This window comes from Falco biarmicus, chromosome 2, assembly GCF_023638135.1.
Source record: "Falco biarmicus isolate bFalBia1 chromosome 2, bFalBia1.pri, whole genome shotgun sequence".
In the NCBI taxonomy this organism is placed as follows: domain Eukaryota; kingdom Metazoa; phylum Chordata; class Aves; order Falconiformes; family Falconidae; genus Falco; species Falco biarmicus.
Window position 1 is genome coordinate 75,449,038 of NC_079289.1, and position 25,428 is coordinate 75,474,465.

The 25,428-nt window shown below is 40.9% G+C and overlaps 2 protein-coding genes across 3 annotated transcripts in view; one reads left to right on the top strand and one right to left on the bottom strand.

Annotated features, from left to right (window-relative positions):
• LOC130144161 (trifunctional purine biosynthetic protein adenosine-3-like) lies at positions 1-23,938 on the top strand. The gene is made up of 21 exons (XM_056327419.1): positions 1-163; positions 943-1,038; positions 1,686-1,860; positions 3,462-3,573; positions 4,035-4,094; positions 4,934-5,059; positions 5,746-5,833; positions 7,019-7,104; positions 7,612-7,780; positions 9,944-10,175; positions 10,311-10,405; positions 11,087-11,196; positions 12,979-13,177; positions 13,760-14,011; positions 14,285-14,437; positions 15,754-15,960; positions 16,960-17,103; positions 17,425-17,555; positions 18,996-19,137; positions 20,268-20,383; positions 20,871-23,938. Exons 1-21 carry the CDS (start codon positions 19-21, stop codon positions 21,141-21,143), a joined length of 3,111 nt encoding a protein of 1,036 aa, XP_056183394.1. The 5' UTR covers positions 1-18; the 3' UTR covers positions 21,144-23,938.
• GART (phosphoribosylglycinamide formyltransferase, phosphoribosylglycinamide synthetase, phosphoribosylaminoimidazole synthetase) overlaps positions 23,765-25,428 on the bottom strand; it is a 39,262-nt gene continuing 37,598 nt past the window's right edge. For both annotated transcript variants that reach the window (XM_056327418.1, XM_056327417.1), the window contains exon 22: positions 23,765-25,162. In XM_056327418.1, the coding sequence (XP_056183393.1) occupies positions 24,980-25,162 (183 nt within the window). In that variant the 3' untranslated portion in view covers positions 23,765-24,979. The remainder of the gene's footprint in view (positions 25,163-25,428) is intronic.

Sequence of the window (25,428 nt, forward strand, 5' to 3'; positions counted from 1 at the left end):
CTGGGTTTGCACAGGTTAATGGCTGACCGAGTGCTTGTGATTGGCAGTGGAGGGAGAGAGCATGCGCTGGCCTGGAAGTTGGCCCAGTCCCCACATGTGAAACATGTGTTTGTTGCTCCAGGAAATGCAGGAACAGCTGACAATGGAAAAATTTCAAATTCAGGTAAAAAGTGGGGAAAAAATTAATTATTGTGCCAAGCAATCAGTAATACAGGTGTTGGAACTGAAACAAAACTGACCATATTTGTATTGAGTTGGTAGGAGATAACAATTACTTTTTTCTTTGGCTGGTACCACAGATTATGTAAGGCACATATTTATTTTTTCTGTATGTTTTGTTTCTGAATTTTAGAACTGCCTAATAAAACATCATACTGTACCTATTTTTAGCCTAGCTTCTTAAGACAGTGAGGCTTATGTGAGACTGTATTTCTACACCTCATCTCTTTCTTCCCACTGTTATGCTTGAATTCACTGACCAATTTCAGCAAAACTTAACAGAGGAATAGAAGGCTCAGAGTTATTAACTTCTGGCTAGAAACTTCTCTGGTGTCTGCCCAGGCTGCTCAGCTAAATTTAGCTACATCATGCACAAGCATTGAGTAAATCTTTGCTCAGGTGTGGAAATTGAGTTTCCTTGTAAACTTAGAGGTTGGGTTTTTTAAACAGTTTTATTCTGTTATGATAATTATATTGCTTACATATAGCAAATAAAATGAATTTAATGAGTTAGCAGATGTGTATTAAAAACAGTACTGCAAACTGGAAATGTTTACTGTCTTTCTGGACTCTGCTATTATTACAGTGTTTGTTTTACTTCGCCCTTCATGGGCTGTTTCATTATTTCAATCATACTTCTTAGGGAGATGGAACAATGACATTATCATATCCCATCTCTTATTTAGGCTTTACAGTGGTAACTTCAGTATATTTCCTTTTCAGCTGTATTAGTGAGCAATCACACTATTGTTACCCAGTTCTGCAAAGATCATAACATTGGACTTGTGTTAGTTGGACAAGAAGCTCTTTTGGCAGCTGGTAAGGCTGAAATAAATTAACTTCACAGTAAAAATCAGCATCTTGTATTCTGCTTTAAAATGACCTCTTTTGGCTCTTGGGACACACACTGACTTAATTAAACTGAAGAGCAAGACACTTTGGATTATCTTGTAAATGTAAATTGTAGTCACTTAAAATGTTTGGCTTCGTAGCTGTATGTTAGAAATCAGCAGGGAAGATCACGCAGGATCGAGAATCAGTAATGGTTATAAGTACTCTTGTGTCTTCTTCTCTGTTTTCCTTTATATAAAGAGTTTTCTTGCAGTAGTCCTAACATTGTTGCTGTATGCAACAGTACTCAGACCATCACGTGCATTTATTGTAATGTGGTACAGTAAGATATCTACCTCTTAAACAGTGAACAGAAGTACCAGAGAGTCCTAACAGTAGTTATGGGCTGGTAACTGTGACAGTGCTTAGTAATGTAAAGAGCTAAAGACCTCTTAAAACTAAATAATGAAACGGGTCATTAGATATGCAGAACCTTATTTTAAGGATGAATTGGCTGTTTGGGACAAGGAAAAGTGTAACAGAGTGCCAGAATGGTTGTGTGGTTTTCCTTTTGTCAAAATTACGTGATGTTTCCAAAGAAACAATTTGGTTCCTTTGCCATTTTTGATAATTAGGGATTGTTGATGACTTGAAGGCAGCAGGAGTTAGGTGTTTTGGACCATCTGCAAAAGCAGCTCAGCTGGCATCCAACACCAGTTTTGCCAAAGCCTTTCTGGATCGACATGGGATCCCAACAGCAAGATGGAAAGCCTTCACCAATCCCCAGGAAGCTTGTAGGTTTATTATCAGGTAAATATTTTGATACCGGAAACATCTCTCTTCAGTTATCTATGCATTTGGCCTTCACCCGAGACAGTTACCTAGAACTCGGTAATTTTTCAACTGTTGTTCTTCTCAAATAGCTACTGAATGAATCAGTTTTGTAATTAGAGACGGACGATGAAGGTGCAGGGAACTTTAACAAGTTGATTTTTCTGTTCACAGATCACAGCTCTTCTTCCCTTTGATCAGCTTCTTCAGGATGCTAGTTAGCCATTTAAAAGACAAACAAATTGTGACAAAGTATTTCAGTCAATCTTTCTGTTAGAGTAAGAATAATTTATACACAGACAGATACCAGGAAAATGCTATCTGTGGAGTGATTTGGGACTGGTCAAACGCTCTTTACTTAAGGAGGATACTCTTACTTCTTCAAGGCCGGACAGCATCTCTCTTACATGGAGAGAGAAATGTAACTGCAATTGCTTTGAGCAGTAATGCCTCTGAAGTCATTGAGGATCCTTTGGGAGAGTAACCTACCACTGTGGCTATTTTGGTCCAGTCTCACAGCAGCTGCTGTGTTCAACTGTGCTGGTCTGTGGCTGTGTGTTGGTTTCACAGACTTTTTGTCTTTGCTGTCACATGCTACACGTGGTATGATCTAGTGGAACTTCTTTTTTTCTAAATAAAACCAGCCTTTTCACTGACTTCACTTTGCAACAGCATTTAGTCTGTATTACTGCCATGTATAGAAACAGACCAACAACTTCTATGTCTATAAGCATGCCTAAGGCTTGAAAAGGAAAGCTGTCTCAGGTCAGCACACTGAGATGTGGAGAAAGGGGGCCTTGTGTGAGCCTGCTTTGGCTGCTTGTATAAATCTAGAGTTGAGATTTATCCTGGTATAAATCATAAAGTGGAAAGGAGAAATGAGATGTTGTTTCAGAAAACAGGCTAGTAGTGTGTAGAATCAGCTCTTCAAAAGGAACATTTTGTTTGACTGTCCACAAGCCAGAGAGAGGTGAATGGGCAAAGTGTAGTTAGAATATGTTGTTATGCTGTTTTGTTTTGTGGTTGGTTTTTTTTTTTTTTCCTTCTATATTTAGCTTGTGTTTAAGACCAAGTGGAGCAATTCTGGGGGTACAGTGTTAATACACTTGTTCTACCATGTCCTTTTTGTGCAAGACCTAACTCAGTCCTAACCTTACAACTCTAAACAGAACTTCCATAGTGGTTTATAGGATTATGTACTGTAATCTGGTTTTGCAAAACTATATATCATCAATGAGTTCATCTTTCTAAACCTATGACAGGCATAAATAGTAACCTAGCTCAGGGAAAAGAGGAAGAAACTGTAAGGTGTTAAAGTTCAGTGATTTGTCCAAGGATATACATTGAGTCAGAACCAACAACAGAATTCATAGATTTCTGGTTCACAATCCGGTGCTGGGTGCTATAAGAGTCCCTTCACCTCTATGACAGATAGGCTAGCAGGGAATGCATTTTTCTGATGTGATACTTTTCAACTGTTCAGAAAACAAAGAAGAATGTGGGAGGCACTCAGCTTAAAAATTATAATTTCACTGGATGCAGTAGGGATGCTTGAATTTCACCTTTGCTTTCATTTAAAGCACAGACTTTCCTGCACGAGTCGTACGGGCAAGGGGTCCTGCTGCTAGAAAAGAAGTGACTATTGCAGCCAGCAAAGAGGAAGCCTGCAGAGCTGTCCAAGAGATTATGCAGGTGATTAAACCTTTAATTAACCAGTAGGAATGCAATTCTCGATGTTCTGTAGCCTATGAGTTTGTAATTTCGGCCACAGAGGGCAAGCATTTTCAGGAGGAATCTGCCCATTCAACTTGGGAATTTCTCTGGGTATTATCCTCAGATTCCTCATGTTTGCTTCAGACAGGCAAGTGGGGCTTTGTAGAGTTTGTGACTGAGCTCTTGTACCAGCACTGAGACCTGCTGCCCTGCCCCCCTGACTTTTTCCATTTTTCATTGGTTCCCAGGGTCTGATAAGGTGCATTTCAAAGTCTCTTCCTTATTTCCAAATGAGATTTTGTTGGCTTTGCTCAACATACCAGAAATTCAAGCAAGCTTGTACTTTTCATATACATTGTTTTTTCTGTTAAAAGAAAATAAAGAGGATTTAGCCAGTAGATGTCATGTTTGCTAACTGCAGATTTTTTTTTTTGGTACAGGACAGAATGTTTGGAGATATGGTTGTTATTGAAGAACTTCTTCAAGGGGAAGAACTTTCTGTATGTGATCAATGGTGTGGTTATATCCTTTTATTCTTTGCCATTATTGTTATGCTCTATGCATAAACATACAAGTTTATTGTTTCAAATAGGTTTCTTGTTTTATTTGCACTTAAATAAATATGCAATCTAGGCAATTTGATGTCATACTTATCAATGTATGTTTTCAGTAGAATTTTCTTCTACATTAGGCATAAAATTGCAGTTATGGTGATCTTTGTAGGTAGAAAATTATCTTTTTTTTCCTAAGGTGACATAAACCATGTTTGTATGGACTTTGTATTGGTAATTCTTGTTACATCAGTAATTTTGTGCTAATATGTAGTGCCTGTTTTAATAGTTCCCTTACCATGGATTATTACTCAGTGGCAGGATAAAACATAAGCATGTATATTATATGCCACATGACAACTGAAAATTATTCCTTTGTGCAAGGTTTGTCCTGCACTGAGAATACTTCACACTCATTCAGGCCCCAGATCTGCAAGCACACAGGTTTGACTTGAAGTATATTAATAATTCTGTCAAGTCAATAAAGACTATTCACATGCCTTAAGGTAAGCTTATGTCCTCGTGACTAACAGGTCAAAATCTAATTCATCAGAAAGGAATTGTCATGAGGGCCACCATTTCTCTTGATTGTTTAAAAATGGGAACGAAAGCTCAATGAATCCTTTGGAACAGTCTGCTTGGAGCAGAATAAATGGGTTTTACTGATTTCTGTCTTTGATTCCTAAATTTTCCTGGCAGAACTGAGCCTCAGCCTGTGTCCAGCAGTATTAACTTCCCTTAGGACAGAACTTTGTCAGTGTTCCTATGTTGTGTGCATCTCTTAACAGTGCTTGTGCTTCACGGATGGTGTCACTGTTGCTTCAATGCCCCCAGCCCAGGCCCACAAACGATTATTGGATGGTGACCAGGGTCCAAACACTGGAGGGATGGGAGCCTATTGCCCAGTTCCTCAGGTATAGCAGTTCTCCTCCTCAGCCTGCAATATGGCTGATCACATCTGTGGTTAATAGGTCTCCCTTTGGGCTCTATCTTATTTCTACCACATAGGCCCAATTTCTTCTGGAATTGATGCTTTGCTTGTGTAAGTGCAATACAGGGCTCAAACTTTAGTAGTCATTCTTTGGTATTTAATGAGCCAGTGTTCTGAGGAATGATCTCTCTTTTACCTTTTCCATTTTTCCTAAACTTTATATTTCTCTGCTCCTAACTAGCATCACTTGCAATGTCCTTGCAAAATTCCCTGCGTGCCTGGAGTCTTTGTGTCTTGAACATAACTTCGGGTTTCTTGTTGTTGGTTCTTAAAGCACACTGCATCATTCTAAATATGCTACTCGAGTACGTTAGGAGTGTTTTTTTTCTCTAAGTACAGAAACATTCTTACTGTATGCAGCCCAGGTTGGCAGTGTCTCAAACCTCCTTAAAACTGGCCTTTTAAAGAAAGAACCAAACAAAAAATCTTGGGAGACAGATCAGCGTATCTGTCCTTCAGGCAGCAGCACCCTAATGGAGAAAGCATACTGGTTGAGGCTGGGAGAGCAGAAAACAGCTGAGGCATTTACTTACCCCAGTCCTTCCAGGTCCTATGAGCTAGTGCAGAAAATGTCATCACTGTCTCAATAAGTTTGATGTTGATCGTCAGGTTCCAGAAGTTCTTCTAGAGAAAATCAATGATGCTATCCTTCAGCATGTTGTTGATAGTATGAGACAAGAAGGAACAGCCTATGTAGGTAAGTGGGCATTCAACTGAAAAACAAGGTAAAGTCTTAGCAAGGTTATTTTCATTGTTAGAGAGTCCTTTTGAATTCCAAATAATATTTTTTAAAAAAAAATAGTAGTTGATTTTTCATGTCATATTAAGCCTTACTTGTTTGGTTTATAGCTCTTCCTTTGGAGAGAAGTTTTGCCTTTTCTTCATAAAACATACTGTATTTTTATTAAATATTTTTTATTAAAACAGTTGCAACCAGACTCTTTGTAGTTCAGGGTATAATATATACTTAAATTCAGTTGTACTGTTCAGTTCTGTATACAACGGTGTAAGTTTTCTTAAGATCTTTGTCTTAAGACTTTTGAAAAAGAAAGGTGATGCTTACAGCTGTCACTTAACGCCAACGGCTGCTTTTGGTACCGAAGAATGTCTAGATCACATACATGTAAAGAGTTGGGTTCTGGTCTGTGATGTATTCTCTGCTATTTGGTAAATTTTTTACAATGCTCAAATCCACAGTAAGAATGTAGCGGGTGCTGAGTATTTTTGTGATGATGCTGGAGGACCTGATGCTTTGTGGGTTTTAAATTTAACACTTGTTATTCTCTGGGGATTGGTTTTCTGATTATACAAGGAAAGGTCTGCTTTAGGTAGCCATGTGCATATATATGCGTTGCAGTAGAAATTACCCAATACCAACCTCAGGAAGTTTTTGTTTGTTAGTAGCAGTAGCGAATTGTGGTTTGGTATTTCTGCCTGAAATACAGAGTTATACACCTATATTTATGCATAACAATAGCACACTTAATGGTAAGAAAATCACAAAGTCTGTGTAATGAATAGGGGTTTATGGGAACTGGTTGGGTTTTTTTTCATCCTGTCAATTCCTTCTGGTCTTTGAACACCTGCATCTAGAGAGCTATAGCAAAAGGCAGAACTTGACTTTCTGATCCAGTGATCTGTGGCTTTCTGTTGTGTTCAATATAAAATGCAATGCAATGTTCCTCACACTGCTGCTTGCCACTTTGTTGTTTTTTGTGTCGTTACTATGACTTGTGTATAAGTGCTTGCAGAATCCTTGCTCCTAATTCCTTATGATTTGCAGAAATGCATCCCTCATTCCAAAATACTGTGTTGCATTTAAAGGAGTTCTTGAAAAATAATGGTTAAAATTCATTTGCTTGGCTGTGTTCTTTCTGTTCAGGTGTGCTGCAAACAGGTTTAATGCTTACCAAAGATGGTGTGAAAATTTTAAACTTTAAATGTCAGTTTGGTGATCCCCAGTGCCAGGTGAGTAAAAGATACTGAAAACTTCAATATGCTTCATTGGTTTACTCTGACTGTCCTAGCTTACCTCTAGGGAAATCTGCATGCTATATTCGGATTTATGTCTTCCTTCCCCTGAACATGCAGATTTGAATGTGAATTTCTTAGACAATGTATGACATAACTTAACAGTTTGGCTAGTCAGCTTCTGTAAATTATCAGTTAAAGATTTTAAATTAAAGAGCTGTTCCTCAGATTTTATTTTTCTGGATAGAAGCAGAATGGGAGGAGCCTAAATTCCTGTTCCTTCTACATAATCTCACATCTCATGTTTGTAAATTTATGACTTGCAAAAAGATGCTGCAAGTTAATACTCACCTATAGTTTCCAAATCTACCAGTATAAGCAAATACAGTGATTTGAGTTTGGCAGGTACAGATTTTACTCTATTAATTTAATTTTCCCTAGGTGGAATTTGAACAAGTCAACAAAATAAAAATTAACTACTATCACTATGAAATTTTTCTGCAGGTAATTCTTCCACTGCTTAAAAATGATTTTTATGAAGTGATTCAAGCAACAATTGATGGCAAACTCTGCAGCTTCATGCCAGCCTGGTCAGAAAATAGTACAGCTGTGTGTGTGGTCATGGCAAGTCCAGGATACCCAGGAGACTATGACAAAGGCATGGAAGTAACAGGTAACTGCAGTAGGTTGAGTACTACTTAATTTCAGCGTAATACTCCAGTAGGTTTGCACTTGCCTCATCTTCCAGAGATCTGTATAACTTTTGTCCACCCCACCCCTCACACCCTAAGAGTCTGCCTTCGTCTGTCACTCCTCATCCCTATGGAAGGGATAGCTGTTCAGTAAGATCTTCAAACTAGAGTGTATGCCTGTCCAAAGTAGCACAGGGGCTAAATGTTTAAAGTTACTTCATTCTATAAAGCTCTGCCTGTAGCTGGGTGCTGAGATAAGAAGGTGATGGGGAATTACGTCCTCCTGGAACAACTCTGGTGCATCCATGTGGAGTACTTCTGCAAATTGTGCTGGAAATATGGACCACAATGTTCTCAGTACATGATTGCTTTTTCCTAGCTTTGGTCTTTTATCAGGAGGTCACATTATTTTAGCTAATGCCTGACCAAGTGATAAGGGTGAGACTTGAGAACCTCTGGCCTTTAAAATTGGAGCAGTGCAAGCCTCCACCATCAGCATGGTTCCTTCCCTTGTGAAAGCCAGCCAGGTTCATTGCTGTGTAGTACTAACAAGGACCTCTTCTTCATGGGGCTTGAAGGGTTTTTGGAAAGGTGGGCACATGGGCTTTAGATCAATATTAATTTTATGTGTTAAAATTCTTGTGCTTTATTACCTCATTAAGATTTTTAAAATGTTTAAAAACAGAAGGAAGTGTTGCAGACTGTTTCATTCCCCCTCAGCTACTGCTGTGCCAGTCCTGTTTCATTCCCCCTCAGCTACTGCTGTGCCAGTCCAACACCATGCCCTGTGTAAAGCTAACCAGACAACTGATCTTGTATCAAGGCCGCCTTATTTTTGTCAGAACTCCAGTTACCCTACATCACGAGGGAGAAGGTCATGTTATATTGCTTTTTCCTTTTGTCAAGATTTCTGCTGTCACATTCTCCGCACCCACCCTCCTCTTCCAGTTCCCTCACTGCATTTATTTTTTTTCATCAGTGATATTCTGTAGAACTCCGCATTTCTGTAACTGCAAAAATCCAAACAACATAACTGAATGAATCCTTCTAGTGAGCTACCTTTCACTAGTCAGATTTGGGAGCTTAACTTTTTTCAAACTGATATTCATACCTTTAGGAGTGAGATGGTATGACCCCCTTGCTTGTTAATCACAAAAAAAGATAGTCAAAACAATGAAATTCAATCCATTATTTTATTATTATATAATCCAGCCTCAGGAGTTGTGTGGGGTTTATTAGTTTTTTCCTCTTTTTCATCTTGATTCCCACATTTTAATGGCTTAGCAAACATTTTATTCTGGAGTATTCCTTAAAACACGATGGGAAGGGGTTAGGTTTCCATTGCAGCAAGGACAGCTGGGGCTTAGATTTGACCTTGCTGGGTCAGTGCTGTGGCAATGTAGCACACACTACCTTCAGCAAGTATAAATGTCCTTTCTACTCGTTTATAAAATCTATCTAGCTGATAGCAAAGAGAAAACCGTATTTTGTTTTGCTTTTTCCAGGTGATGGCTGCAGTTCCTCCTTTTCCCTTATCCTTTTCTCCTCAAAATACAAATCTAAAAACCCCCTAAACAATTTTGCTTTCCTCTAACAGGAAAATACATGGAGACAAATGAAAAGAACAAAATACATCACTTGTGTTTTAGCTGTTGGACAGCCACCTGTGAGTGTTTGTGGAGCAGGCAGGGTAGGGAACTGTGAGGAGTGCGCAGGCCAAATAGTTAGGGGAGTGCTGCAGTAACATTAGCATTAATGGTTTAGTGTCAGGGAGAGGGGAGAAACCAGACAGTAAACTGCTATGAATTGTGATTTCATACAGGAAAGCCCTGCAAGACTATTCAGTTACAATATATAGCACAGCTTTGCCCTGTCACAGGGTAGTTATATGTCCTGTTATGGCTCCTGGATCCCTTATTTCTGTTCCTGTGTGATCTGTGTCCTTACTGTACATCTCAGAAGGGGAGCCTTAGGGCCAGCGGAGTGGGATGCTCTCCACTGGTAATGCTATTTCTCAGAAGAAAGGTAAGGTGGGTAGTTTTAGGGTTTTTCTCCCTTGACTGAAGAAAGAACTTCAATCTTCCCTGCTTTGCCAACACAGTATGTGATTTAAAATACTCAGAGAATTCCTTTTGCTTTTGTAGGGCTGCTGCAAGCCAAAGAGTTAGGGCTGCAGGTGTTCCATGCTGGCACAACGCTGAAGGATGGCAGAGTGGTGACAAGTGGTGGCAGAGTCCTCTCCATTACTGCTGTGAAGGAGGACCTGATGAAAGCACTGGGAGAAGCCAACAGGGGTGTAGCAGCCATTCGTTTCAAGGGTGCCACTTACAGGAAGGACATTGGCCATCGGGGTATACGGCTTCTCAAACAGTCTCTGTATGTAAGCAAAGGCACTAGCAGAAACAGATGCTAGTCCAAAGCTTTATATCTATTGTTCCCATTTGTGTGATGAATGATAGTCTATGTGGAAAATGTTGCTACTGCTGCTAGCATGTCCTTTACTCTCCACAGGGGTCTAATATACAAAGAGAGACACCTGGAAGCTGTAACTGGTGAAGTTTTGTTTCATCAGCCAGAAACATCACTTGTAAGTGGTACCAGATCAGGTAAGATTGGGAAGAATCTTTGAATTTTCTCAGTATACTGAATGGAACAGAACTTTTTTTTTCCCCAGAGGTCACAGTGAAGAAAGAAAACTCTCATTTCTTTCTCATCACTCCTCTTTTGCTTAATTAAAAAATAGTTGGCTTACTATGGGGATGATTGTACTTTTCCAAGGTTAATCTAGTGAACAGAATAACTCCTGGATTAATGGAATAGTTTTGTACTTCACTGGATAGAAGTGATCCTATTAGCTGTATATATGAGTACCATATCCAGACAGTTATTAGAGTGTGGCTAACAATCATTAAACTTGATATTTGCTCCTCAGACCATGTCCTTTTAGCAGTGATCTACTGAGGAAAATTTCTTGCTGGTTTTTTTTTCCCCATTAGACAAAGGTAGCTATGTAAAGAAAAAAGGCAATCTGTTAGCACTTTGGTAAAATGTTTAACCTTTGCTATACACAATCCATAGGCCACAAATACAGAATAATAAAGATCTTTTACAACACGGTGACATATGTGACTCTGGGGTCCATGCTTTATAAAGCTGTGCATGTTTCTGTCAGTGGACACAGTGCTGTCTTTTCCAAGAAATCATAATTTTCAGTACTTGCCTCAGTGAGTGTTTTGGGTCTTTTTATTTCCCCTAAATTTGATCCTTGACATATTTGTACTTGGCAGGTAGTCATTCAGAAGTAGGAGGCTTTGCTGGTTTCTTTGACTTGAAAGCATCTGGCTATGATGATCCTATCTTGGTATCTCAAACTAAAGGCCTTGGACCTAAACTGCAGGTAACTTGCAACTTGACTGTAGCAAAGTTTATGTTATCTCCTGAAACTGTTTTAAATGCCACAGCCAACAGCACCATCTGCATCCTTCTGAGCATTATAAATACATCTCAAGTCCACTGGAATGGTCATTTGAGCAAGGCCTGAGCATATGTCATTGAGAATGTGTAGGCATTGGATATTTTGTGATGAAATGATATTAACCCAAAGCATTTAGCTGAGCACTTGAGGAACTATGAACCAGAATTTATGCTATAAAATAGAGACTCCGTTGGCTTTGAGAAAGGTCAGTTCAGAGGAGTACAGGGGAGTGTTGAAATGATAACTGTCAGACTTAGCTTAATAAATCGTATGCAGAGAGGTAGTGCAATTACCTCTGCCAGGGCACTGGGGATTAGAGAATGCTAATTACACAAGAATGCATAGGAGAAGTTGAGTCAGGAATATATTTATATATTGAATCATGAGAAGGCTTTCAGCCATCAGAGGAGTGGAGGTGTGAAGCTGCCTTTCACTGATCAGGCATAGCAAATTAACTTGTTTCAAGTTGGTGTAATTATCTTCAATAATGGGATGATACGCTGTGGCTTCCTGCAACAGCAGGAGACTGAACATTATAATCCAGCCTTTTGCAGTCTTACAGCCTTGGACACCTCTGAGCATGAAAAAGTGATTGGTGCTGGCTCTTGTGAGTCTTTGTTCCAACTGCTTGGCAGAGAGACATTCCCAACTGTGTTTACACAGACTGTTCTCAAGACTCTTCCTTGGCCAAAAAAAGTTGGCCGATGCCTATATGAATTGTTATTAGATCAGTGGGAGGGAAATGTTATAATACAACAAAGAACGTGGGATGACTGGTTTCCATAGCACTTCTAAATCCATCAGCCAGTGAAAGAAATCCGGTGTGTAATGCAAACTCAGAGTGTTTAGTTGCTGATCTGTTACCATTTTGAAGCCAGTGATTGTATTTATCTGCATTTTTCCCTTGTCCATCTTTCTGTACTAAGCTTTTCTGCACAGCTATGAACTACACTGATACAGCTGTATCAGTAAAAGGTGGTTACCTTGAAAATTTATCCATACGTATGCAATCTTTGTCCTGCTTCAGACCCTGAAGTGGCAACTGACAGAGATGAATTGCACTGTGTGAGCTGGTGCTGTGCATCTACATCAGCAGTTGGCACAGGCAGAACTGCTCTGGTGTATCCATGACAGTGTAGAAACATCTGCTTATAATAAAGGAGTGTAAATGTCACCATTTGATAGAAGCCATGATGCCTGAATCAGGTTTCATTACTTGTAGGATGTAAACACCTTGATACATTTTTAAAAATCCAAATAGCAGCCTTCCTGACAGACATATTATTGCTTGTTGAAAGACCTGTCTTTCAAGGGATCCTACAGACCAGTCCCAGGTTGTTGCCTGTGACATGAGATATCTGAGATCAAAAGACTCCTTGGGGAGGGTGAGAGTAAAGAATCTCATTCCCTGTGGTCTTGTAGAAGAAGAAGAAAATTACAACAACCCCAAATGACAATTTCTGGGTAGTTGGAGCTAGAATTTGAATTATTGTTTCAAAAATCAAAATAGATCTTTCTCTTCTCTGCAAGAAAATGAGCTCGTTTCTCTTGATTTAGACTAGATGATGCACCAGGTTATGTTCTCCATGCATGTTCTATAGTGCTTCCTTTCAGGGAAAACAAGTTTTCTGCTCATTTGACTGATTAATATCTGAGTGTTGTGTATTTCTTGTCACCACTGCTGGTTCCCACTGTGTTTTGCAGATTGCACAGGTATGTAAAAGACATGACACCATAGGTCAGGACCTGGTTGCCATGTGTGTCAATGAAATTCTGGCTCAAGGAGCAGAGCCTCTCTTCTTCCTCAGTTATTTTGCCTGTGGCAAACTTGATGTTGAAGTGACTGAAACAATCAAAGAAGGAATAGACGAAGCTTGCAGAAATGCAGGATGCGCTTTCCTGGGTATGAACACTCCTATCCTCTGAGATTTAAAGATTCTGATGTTGAAACAATTTCTAGTGAAACAAACTTTGTAGACAGAGGCAGTATGTGATATTAGAACTGTTAGTTTCTGTTTGGTGGAAAAAACAATCAAGCATTTGGGCTTAAACTCTTCCTTATATCTGTAAAATGGGTCAGCATAGAGGGATGTTTTTTACAATTTATGCATTTGGATCCTAATTCTTGCTTATTTATCCTTGTACAAAGGAGAGCAAAACTGGATGCCTCACGTTCTTGAAGCCTTAACATGTTTTCATTCCCTCTCTGATACTCAGTCATAGCAGGGAGGTGCCAGATAAGTAGCATGACATTTTTTTAAAACGTTTATTTTTTCAGTAACCTCAGAAGCCTTCTTTTGTTGAAGTCTTGAGGTGAAGTGAGAAACCAAGAAGGATTTAAAAAATGTATCTGAATACACTTCTTAAGCTGCATGTCTCCACAGCTGTCCTGGATATGTTGCTTAATTTAGGAGATGCTATAGATTTAAAGTTAACAATAAAACATACTCGCAGCTAGTGCTGACTGCTTTCTTTCCCCACTTAGGCAGGGAGGTGGCTGAGGTGACTGGCATGTATTCTTCTGGAGAGTATGACCTGGTTGGCTTTGTGGTTGGCGCAGTGGAGCGAGGGCAGATGCTTCTGGGGCTGCAGAGGGCTGATGAGGAGGATGTTCTTATTGGATTGGCCTCTTCTGGAATTCACGGCTGTGGCTTTAGTGTCATAAGGAAGATTCTCTTAATGTCCTCCTTACGCTACTCCTCACCAGCACCTGGCAGTTGTGGTGACAAGACTCTAGGTAAAATATCTTTCTTCTCAAAAGCAAACCTGCAAATTAATTGTGTTCAGACATTTTCATAATTAGGTGCTGCCAAGGGCTGTTTACTTCAGGGTGGCTTAGGGTTTATAAATCTTTGGGGTAGGTATATGGGCTTGTATCCACAGCTTTGGAAGCGTGGACCAGCACTTTTCATTGCTTTCCAAGGTAGTCTGCCACAAAGACCAGAAGGGAATCTGTTCAGAGAAGAATTCCCACTAAACAAATTGATTGAACCGACACTTTTGTTTGCAGGAGATATATTGCTGACCCCAGCAAAAATGTACAGTCCATCTTTGCTGCCTGTCCTTCGCTCAGGGCACGTGAAGACTTTTGCCTTCATTGCTGAGGAGGGGTTGCTGGAAGGGATCTCCAGAATCCTGCCAGAACATGTCAGTGCTGTCCTAGGTAAATATCAAGGATCACTGTTTCTGTTTGACAAAATTTATATACAGCATGGACTTGACTTCTCAGCTTCACTTATAGAGATACTCAGAAATGTATGTGTCTACACAGTTAGAGACTGAATGACTTGACATTCATGCTTTTCAAAGAGCCTAACAAGTGCATTCCTGTTTCAAGTAAGCATCACTGATGAGTACCACTTTCCCTTTGGAGAAGGGAAATTTAAGGAGAGTTTGAGGGCAGCTCATCTCTAGGACAACAGGTGTTTGAAAAGACTGTGTGTTCTGCAAAACACCTCTACATGCTAAACATTTTGACAAAATGGTGAAGCTTGTTGAGAGAATTAATTTGCATGATTTTCTCCACAGTACATGTACACACACACACAAACATATTTAATGCAGTTTTATGGTAGGTGGTAGCTTCCCCACAAGACTAGTATTCGACATCTGTAAGTAAGGTAGAACTTCTTCTTTTGAAGCCAAAATTGGGCAAAGTATTAAAAAGTTCAAAATACTGAAGAAAACCATATTCATGTGAGTCCAAAAATATTGTGGAGATGAGGAGAGGGGGAGGAAGGCGTCTGTGTGCCTGTCTGTATTTCTTTAAAATAAAATTAGAAAGGAAAAAAACAAACTTAGCTTACTAAGGTGGTGTCTAGCTTGCTTGCCAGTGCCTGGAACCACAGACAAGATAACAAGCCCAAGGGATTTTTAGTTCTCTAAAATGAAGTCCATATGGCAAGCCTGCACCATTAAGCTTTTCACAGGCCACCTAAGGCCATGTCTGTGGAGTAGGATCACTGTGAAAGTCCATCCATGTTTCCCATCCATGTGTTGAACAGTCAGCCCTGTTCCAGTCTGCTCATCAACATGATTAAATATACACTCTTAGCTAATTATTGATTCTTTGAAACCGAAAACCAGGATCTGCTTAAGTAGTCCAAAAAAGCCAGAAGACGATTTGTCCCACAGCTCCTTTATCTCTTATGGAAGAGATGTAAGTCATCTGTAGCTTTTTCCCTGTGGCCAATGGGGGATGAATACATTTTAATTTGCCATCATTCCCTACATTTTCTCAATAGAAAGCCTAGAGAGGCCTTGGCTTACACAAATTACGGCTAGAAACCTCTAGCTAAACAGCAGCCATAAAGTTGACTGGAACCTGGGTCAGTGTCCTTCATATACTTCAACAGTATTCTTAGAACAGCAAGAATTGTTTTCTTACTAGCTTTCGTAATGTACCACTGTCATTCTATATAATAAAAGATGGGTAGCAAACATTTGTGCTGACTGTATACATATTTCAATCATTTTCAGATGCTCTCAGTTGGAAGATTCCTGAATTTTTTTGCTGGCTTTACAAAGAGGGAAACCTCTCTGTGGAGGAGATGGCTCAGACATTTAATTGTGGGATTGGTGCAGTCCTGGTTGTGCAGAAGGACCTGGGTCAGCATGTTCTCAAGGATATACAGAGACGTGAAGAAGCTTGGCTGATTGGGAAAGTTGTTGCCCCTTGTCACACAGGTTAGCAGGTGATGGGAAATTAAGACACAAAATGAAACAGACTATGGTTTGATTCAAAGTGTAGCAAATTCATCTGTCTCACTTTAGAGGGGCTTCCACTTAAGGATGTGCTATTTAATTTTTAAGTTGATACAGGATAAGTTGTTTTACAGTGTGCTTCTATGAAGTGCTGAGCATCTCCCGGGAGGCACCAGTTGTCCTCTTGTCCTCAGTTCTGTAGGCACTGAGGAGACTCCCTATTGCAAAGTTTGTGTAATTCACATCTTCTTCCTGTGGTTTCACTAGGCTGGAGGCTGCTTGACACCTTCACATCTAGATTTCACTATTAAATGAAGTGAGAAGTGAATGTCTTGTTTTCAGAGTGACAGTACTTGAATAATGTCTTACTTAGGTACCTGCTTGAGACTTGAGTAAATCACTCTGATGACTCTCTGTAAGGTCTTAAACATTAGGTGATTATATTTTACCACAGTTGTGGTAATCAACCCACCTCCTTTTCAAGCCCTTCCACACAGATTCCCTGTAAAGACTGTGGGTAGGCCACAGCTGTGTATAGTCATATATGATGATAAGTCTTCATTCTGGCATGTCCATCGGGTGACATACAGCAAGACATGAACCAAAATCTCACTGGAAACCAAAGAGGTTATGGAGCAGTTCAGGCAGCCAAAATGCAACCTCAGTTCTGTCTGTGTAATTTTGCAACACGAGAGGAAGAGGGAGATGGTTATAAAAGATGGGGATAATCCTTTGAGAAGACCCATACCTGGGCCTTTGTAAACAATTCTGCAAGTGAGTAACACAAAAGAGATCAGCACAACTAGGGTGAGTTGGTTTGTTCTAGTAAATACATGTTTTTGCAGTTCAGTCAGTGCTAGCACAAATTCATTGCAGATAAGTTTTCTCTTAATCGAAACAAGATTAATAAACTATACAAAGTAAATATAGATGGAAAAGTAAAATCTGAAGTATTTTAACATTTTCCTCACATATTTGGAGGAGGTTCTCGCATCGAAGTCGAGAATCTTCTAGAAGCTTTGCAGCTGAGCAGCCCCCAGCATCTGCTGAATAACGCTGTTGTTGAGAGTCAACACCAACCCAGAAAGAGCAAAGTTAAAGTAGCTGTTCTCATCTCTGGAACAGGTGAGCTTTCATTTGTCATCACACAGAGAAATGTCCTTACAAGGGAGAGACTGAATTCAGCCCTGATACAAGTGCATCCACTTTGCCTTTCTTTTCAGTAGAGTCCGTGGAGCCCTCTAAAACCAAGGTTGCATTTTGACTGGAAATCAAGAAGTTGCACTGCTTAACAAATGAGCTTTATCAGTGCACGAATTCCTTTGTCCTCTTCTATTTGTGCAGTTGTTGAAAAAAATTTTTGTTACATAAACAGGATTGAGAGCCAATTCCCCATGACATAGGTGCTCATCTATTTCATCAATGTTTGCTTTCTCTTCATTTGAGGCACAAACCTTGCTGCGCTCATCAGTTATGCAAAAGAGCCAGGCAGTTGTGCTCAAGTTGTCCTTGTCATCTCCAACAAGTCTGGTGTGGAAGAACTACGAAATGCAGCCCGGGCTGGAATTCCCACCAGGGTAAAGACACCCATTTCCTTTCCTTTTTGTCACCAACTCACAGATTCTGAATCTATAGGTCTTTATGAAATGCTTGGTAAGAATTCATATTTCGCTTCTGTTTAGAACTTTTACTGGGGATAAGTGGATGTAGCACAAAGCTGTCAGAGTTATCAGCAAAGGCAGAACTGAAAAGCTGTATGGACAGTGCTCGCAGGAGGCTGTGAGTCTCCCCCGTCTCTTCAGTGACTGCAACAGTCCAGAGTTAGGAAGGGACTTAAAACTGCAAGTGCTTCGATGATTTGAGTCTGAGACTGTAGCCCATGGAGCTTCAAGCTTTAACTGAAATCAGTAAGACTTCATGCTCTGCAAAACACGTAAACGTGTGGTCTCCTTGGCTCATCCCTCTTATAGAAAGACCTTTGTCTCATGTTGTTCTCAGTCACTTCCAGCAGCACTCTACAAGTCTTTTCTCCTGCCTGTGGTCAGTAAAGTAGCATTGTGTTACAGAAACCTTCACTGGTTCGTTTCAATAAAAAAAGCTATAGAAAGGGGCTACCATCATGCTATCGTATTTGTCAAAGTATAGAACACGACTTTTGAAAACATTCAACAACTTGGGGTTGCAAATGGAGCCCACCACCAGGAACTCCTCCTTCTAATGGTAAATGATTTTGAGCAGTTACCATGTTTGTACAGCTATGCACAGATGGAAATAAATACTGTTAGAGGCTCTTCATGCATTAAAAAGTTTTCAGCAAGCTTCCTCAGCAGCTGGGTCGAACTTGTTATTTTTTTTCCTGGCAGTGTAAAGACACATCTCTAGAGAAAAAATTACGTCGAAATTCATTCACATTTTCATAGGCAAGAGCATGACAGCTTTGTTAACACCTTATTTGAATGTCCTCATAAACAGAGTCAGGAATCGACACCATGGGAGCTGAGGCTGAGAGGTGGAGTAGAAATAAAAAAGTTCCTGACTCCTCCTCCCCCTACACAGAATGCCTGGCCAGTTTGTTGGTCTTTTTAGCTAAGTTTGTGATTTTCAGTAAGCCACTACAGACTAACTGGTAGTGATATTGTCAATGCAATGAGTCATTACTATTTTTACTTTAGTCTTTGGCCAGACATTCTGGATTAAGAGGTCCATATCTTCTGATGCATTCCCTCTAAACCACATTTTCCTTTTCATAGTTGGCTTCTCTTTGTGCAGATTTTCTACACATCCTAGAAAGCATCCTGTGTGATACGGTGTTAGCTAGTGATTGAGGTGTTCCCAGGTATGTTTATATGAATATGAAAAATCACAGATGTCCTGAATAATGTACCAACTTAGAACTTTTTAAGGCCTTGAGTATCCTAGAATGAATCCAGTTTGCTTTCTCTTTGTTGCCCAAGTAGCTGCTCTCATTCACACGGTTATTTCCTTGATATGGCTTTTGATGTGTTTTAATGTTTTAGGTGATTGATCATAAATTATATGGGAGTCGCTCTAAATTTGACAGCACGATCGACCGAGTTCTTGAAGAATTCGCTGTTGAACTGATATGTCTTTCAGGATTTATGAGAATTTTGTCCAGTCCTTTTCTCAGAAAATGGAAAGGTAAGAAACTCTTAAGTGTAAAAGAGAAATTAAAATATGGGTGCTTGGTCTCACCAGAATTACACAGTCACAGTTCTTATCGTTTGGTTAAATCTCTCACAGCCTTGCTGATACTGAGGTTTGCATGTTAGACAGTGGGGCTGCCCTATGTTTTAATTTGTTCCAGCCAGTGGGACTGTGCTAGAATTCTGACGATGCGTTGGCAGAGAAACACCTTGTGTTGGCATAATGAGTAGCAGAGGGGAAAAATCACTGAGTTGGTCTGTCTGCCTTCCTTCTGGGAAGGAGGAATGCCTGTGGAGCAGGCAAGAGTTCAGGCAGAGTTAACCGTGTCAAGGAGCTGTGCTGGGGAGTTCTGCTGAACATGCTCCTGCAGTTGTTGCTCAGAAACAAACGAGTGAGAGACTGATTTCTCAGTTCACCTCCTGCCTGTGCTGCGTAGCACTACTCTGCACTGTGTGCTGGGAATACAGCCGTTACAGACCCCGACTGCTGTAGGGCAGTGCTTTCTTTAGATACGTGCCAGGCCAGTGGACGGGGGAACGCACACTCCTCTTTCCTCCTGGCTCTGGATGCCGAGTGCCAGCTCCTGAGACCTTGCTCAGAAGTTACTCGCTCACTATGCACCTGGTATAGGCTTCTTTGGGGATGGTGTTTCCTGTGAGAATCACTTCCACCTGCCCGGCGGCTCTGCAGGAGGCTGCAGTGTGAAGTCCTCTGCTTCTAAGCCCGTCATCTGCAGCATGAGGGCTGGGCACCTGGGAGGGGAGAGACTGACCTGTCTGTCCATTCGCAGATGCAAAAGCAAATGAGGTTCTTGGCCTTAACTGAAACATGCTTGCCTGGCTACTGCCAAAGCCTGCATGCCATCACCTGTGTTTCTGGAAGAGCAGCCCTTCCTCAGATTTCTGCAGAGATCCGTAACCCCATGTATACATTTTGCTTTTTAACCTGGATCTGAACATGCCCTGTTACATTCTGACAGTAGCTGAGACCATTTAAACTCCCAAGTGGTGCTCAGTGCTGTTGTTTGGAACTGATGATCACATCTCACTTTCGTTTTTAAAGGAAATTCAGTTCAAACTGATTTTTTTTTTCTATTTTTTTCCTCCTCTCACACCAATGCCCAGGGAAAATTTTGAATGCTTCCCCATCACTTTTCCCACTGGTCAAGGATGGAAATGCCCATCAGCAAGCTCTGGAAAGTGGATTCAAAGTCACAGGCTGCACTGTGCATTTTGTCTTGGTAAGTGTCCTCTTGCCTAACATTGAGTAAGTTATGAAAAGGAATTTGCTTTTTTCTTCTCTTTCTGAAGGCAGAAACAGGAAGACGTAACAGGAATGTGTGGAAATATTGGGATTGTTACCAGTAAAAACAGGAAGATGAGGCAGTTACATTGCATTTGTGGTTTCTTGAGGTCCTGTCTTCTTCCTTCATATCATGCATGGGGTTGGGTTTTTTCCCAGTTTCTCCTACTCTCAGCAAACTGCTCTGTGAATTTTCTAGCCCATGTCTCTCTTCACACTGTACTCCCTAGCATAATGTAGGTGCCCCTAATGGAGGTGGCAAGCCTCTCTTGGCATCCTTTAAGCCTCCTGCACACAACTACACATGTGCTTGTCGAGATCTCTCATGAGGCTTTCTCTGCTCCATCCACATAATCTATAATCTTCTTGAGACATTCCATAACGTTCCAGCCTCTTCTAAAAGACTCCCAATATCCCCATTTTAGGAGGAATCTAGTCCAAAAGCAGTGATCCACCAGGAGCTGGTATCTGTGAAGTCAGATGACACTGAGGAGACACTGTCAGAAAAGGTTAAAGAAGCCGAGTGTCGGGCTTTTCCCGTTGCCCTGCAGCTGGTGGCCAGTGGAGCAGTGCAGTTGAGAGCTGATGGTAAAACCTGCTGGAAACAAGAGAGCCAGAGTTTTTGTCATCAAGAAGAGAAGAGAGCCTGCACACCACCTCTTGTGGCTCTGGAGCCTCCAGAAAACGATGTGGTGTAGCCAGGTTACTGAGTGGTTTGCTCTCTGCTCATCTTTCCCTCCTCCCTCCTCCTCCCTGCCCTTGATGTGCTTTGCTTTGACTGCAGACATATCACTGTCACAGGTTTCCATTCTGGGCTGTGATCCTCTTCCCTCAGCTTGCAGCTTTAGTTACAGTCCTTTTGCAAAATCGGCAGTGGAAGCCAAGCGATCATTTCAGATTTTGAATTTCTTTGTTCTGTTTTTTCATCTGTAAAGGAGATACTGTTGTTACAAATCAAAGAGGGGGCCTAAGCTGTAAAAATGGTCTAGTGCTTTGGAGAGAAATCAGTCCGAGGTACCAGTTTTTGTTGGCTGCATCACATTGCAGAGCATGAACAGCTTCACAAAGCAGCTACAAGCAGGAACCGTTCCGCTGCAAGAGGGTGACCAGCTCCTGTTGGATGGAAGAGGCCAGACGTGTCGGGGCAGAGCCGTGGGTTTGAGGGTGAACAAGCATTAGGGATGAACGCATTGTTCTGGGAGAGGAGGTGGGAGCCTACAAGGACCTTGTCCTTGTGAGCCCCATCACTGAGGGAGCACCTCAGGGTAGAGAAAAGGATGTGTAAACGTTCACCAGTGTGGGAGCCAGAGACTAGTGAGCTGCCAAGCAGAAGACCCAAAGGCCAAAAAGGTGAGGAACTTTCAGAGGGCAAAATAAAATGAAACAAGCCCCCCTTCACAGATTGTCAGTATGTGACAGTGCATACCGAACAGACACCTAGGCACTTGCCCACACTCCTTGAAAGGGAGCGGTGCATAGACATTCCCAGAATTTCATATTAAAACATTTGGATCTTGAGGGATGAATATTTGATTAGAGGAACTAGAAACACCAGATTTCAGGCATTTTTCTTCCTTCATCATTAGAATACACAGAACAAAGCATCCTCAGCTTAACTTGCAGTAGCAGGAAAATCTCAGTTTTCTTTGTTGACTGAGTGATTGGCTTGGTCCAGAGAGTTCTGCTGTAAAATAAAAGCTTTTTCTGTGGAAGCTTATTTTATATCTGCCAGAATAATGACTTTCACCCACGTAACAAATTGGAGGAAGAAAGCTACCTAAGAAGTTACTTGAACAGACTAGAAAAGAAGCAGCCAGCGCTGAACTTTCTAGTGGAGGGATCACTAACAGCAATTAAATGCAGTGAAAAAAAATGTATTTTTGTTTTGGTATCACATGTACTGTCCTAGAAACAGAAATACTGTATGTCTCGCTCTTGGCTGTATCAGGTTGTTCAAGCACATGAGTCAGCTCCAGTGAAAAAATCTACATTTTTCTTTTTTTATATATATGTACCTAGTGATTTTATATATGTACCTAGTTAGGGAGGGGAGAAAAGATTCAGCTTCCTCCAGAAAGCTCTGCCATTTATGTACAGAAATCTACGTTTGTGTTCTTGCATTTCAGCAACTGGAGCAAGGAACATGTATTTTTCATGATCTGGGAGAAATAGGAAGAACTGTAACAAGGCAAGATCAACAAATATTTGGTATATATAGATAATATTTCTGATTAAAGACATTGCTGAGTTTGCTTTTGGCCTGTTGTAACTCTGTAGTAACTTCCTGTTGTATACTATTTGAATTGCATAGCACGCATGACTGATTGTTCCAAACTTAACAAATAAAATGTTAACAGAGAATAGGGTGCTAGTTGTTGTGCTCTGATCCGTCTCCAGATGATCATGTCTAGAACAACTCACTCTGTACCTGTGTTCCTGGCAGCCCTCTGAGGCTGGGTGTGGTGACAGTCTGTTAATCTGTTTATTTTTTTTACAGATTGGCAGTGGAAGTAAAGCCAGCTAAGATCCAGTTCACTATGAAATTTCTTTTTATGCATTTGTCGAAATACAGCTAGGGGCTCAAATCCCATTTGTTATCAGCCTCCAGTGGCAAATTACCTGAGCCCTGCTTGAGCCACCTGTGACGGAATGGGCTGTCGGATTTTCCAGCAGCTTGTTGGCTTTTCTGGCAGCTATCAAACGGCTTTTATCACTGACATTACATTTATTAACTGTACAGGTAGCGATTTCACCCCTAGCAGTCCTACTTCTTCTAACGTGTGAGTTCATTGAAGTACAATTTCTTTTGACTTGTAAAATGTTTACTTTGTCATGGCTAAGGCACTGGACTCGAGCAGACTGAACCCCTGCCAGAGCTGGACGCTCCCCACATCTTTTGCATTCTCCGAGACAGCCTGCATTTCAAGCCTCGGTGGGCAGTTTGCCCGCGGGGGAGGCCCTGCTGTGGGAGGGCAGGTTCGTACAGAAAAAAGTTGGGATGAAGACTTATCTTTTATTCTTTGCCTTTTACAAGCAAATTAAATTTGACCGTGTCATTTTCCTCTGTATTTGCTTCAGCTTTATCCTCGGTGGCAAATAATGACGGGAATATTCTGTCAGCAAGTTACTTCATCACGGACCATCTGGCCACTGAAACAGTAAGGTCACCACACTCGGCGGATACCACCTTAAGCAGGATTGCACATGGCTGTAACCTCACAAACTGGTTCACAGTTGCTGTACTGTAGACTAAGTCAAATTCTGTTTCACAAACTCCTCCCCCAGCTTATACCCTGGGTAAGGGAGTTCCAAGGAAGGATTTTGATATTTAAATTTTTAACTTTATTAGACTTTATTTCAAATCCAAATTGAGATTATGTCAACACAGAAGTACCGTAAGGACATCAGTGCACAGAATACAAATCAGCTTTCTCTGTATTAAAGGGGAGCTCTAAAACATACATAATCAGCTTCAGTCAGATGCTTCTGGTTTGTATGGGGGAAAACTGATGATTTTAGTACGTACCTTCAAATGTTTTCACAACTATAGTAAAACATTAAAAGAAAACCAGGTGCTTTTTCATAAGAGTTGAGCTGTGCAAAAACCATTCTTGCTTTCAGAATAACATTTACTGTGTTTCCATCAGTATTATGTTTTAAGAATAAAGGCACTTATTTCAACAGAATTTTTGTATCTAGTCCTAACTCCCTTTCTGCTCATTCATAAAAAAACCCCAAAACTGAAAGAAAAAAACCCAACCCAACTCCTTTGGCTCTGAACAAATCTCTGAGGGGAATTCACATGTGAATTCACATGGGGATGCTTGAAGGCAAATGGTCAGCAGACATTTAATTCTATTTAGCATCTGATTGACAGCAGATCCAGTATTTGAAATCATGGGATATATTGAGAATCTGGGCCAGACAAGATCTACCAACATTAAACCAGAAATTATATGGAAAAAAGTCTATTTCATTATCTGCAGAAATAGTTAGTGTTTTGGGAGGCCGGTTTATCTTGTTTTGGCTAGAGGTTTTGGTGAGCAAAGTTTTTTGCCTTTAGCCATCTCTTCCATTGTACTAGTTCCATTACTTTTCCTCACAGCACATGACAAGAGGAACCCTTGTTACAGCCTGTATGGTCTGTTAGAGGGTAATACTGATGTTCCTAAGTCAATCTCAGAGATGCTCAGATCTCTCTGTAACCAAAGGAATGTTTTTTTTGTTTTTAAAAAAGTGATTGAGAACCGAAATGTCGGCCAAGGAAGTGATCATGGTTAGGAAGCATGTAACAGAGCCGTTGCTGAAACTACTGAGAACAGCAGCCCCCTTGCCTCAGTATTCCCATTTGTGGCTTTCTCCGGATCGTACTTTGAATCTTTAGCCATTTGAGTGAGAACATGACATGGTAAACTCTATGTTGAAAACTCTTTGTGAAGAGAATAGTGTCCATGTTATTAGTCTGAGATCTCTGTTTTGATCAATTAAGGCACCCCAGCCGTCCCATCTGAGGACGTTCATGGACATGCTGCTCCTACTTCCAGTAGATCTTGCCAGCTTCTCCCACCTGAACAGCCCCACTGGCGACAAGCTGCAGGGCAGCTGGGAAGGCTCGGTGCTCGGCCTCCTTCACCCTTTCGGACAGGGTCTCCACTGTGTCACCAACCTTAACTGGAACTGCCTCTTGGAAAATGATTGCTCCAGCGTCGACTTCCTCCTGCAAAAGCAACAGCCAGAAATTCTGTACGGTTGAAAGAAGAGAGAGAAGAGGGCCCAGCTGTACGGCAAGGAATGTAATCCAGCTGCCTCGGGGATCTGTTTGTCATTAAGTTATTACAGGAAACACGAATTTGGGCTAATGTGAGAAATGCAGAAAAGATGCTGGCACTCACTCTGGCCTGTGAGGAACTAACAGAAATGTAGGGTTCAAAGAAACAGAGGAGGTAGACAGAACACCAGCAAGCAACATTTCTGCTACAGAAA

Excerpts from the sequence above, each read along its gene's own strand:
- LOC130144161 (XM_056327419.1), top strand. The coding sequence starts at position 19 with ATGGCTGACCGAGTGCTTGTGATTGGCAGTGGAGGGAGAGAGCATGCG. Across the intron at positions 10,176-10,310 it reads CGGCTTCTCAAACAGTCTCT|GGGTCTAATATACAAAGAGA; the intron begins GTATGTAAGCAA and ends TACTCTCCACAG. Across the intron at positions 17,556-18,995 it reads GGGCTGGAATTCCCACCAGG|GTGATTGATCATAAATTATA; the intron begins GTAAAGACACCC and ends TTAATGTTTTAG.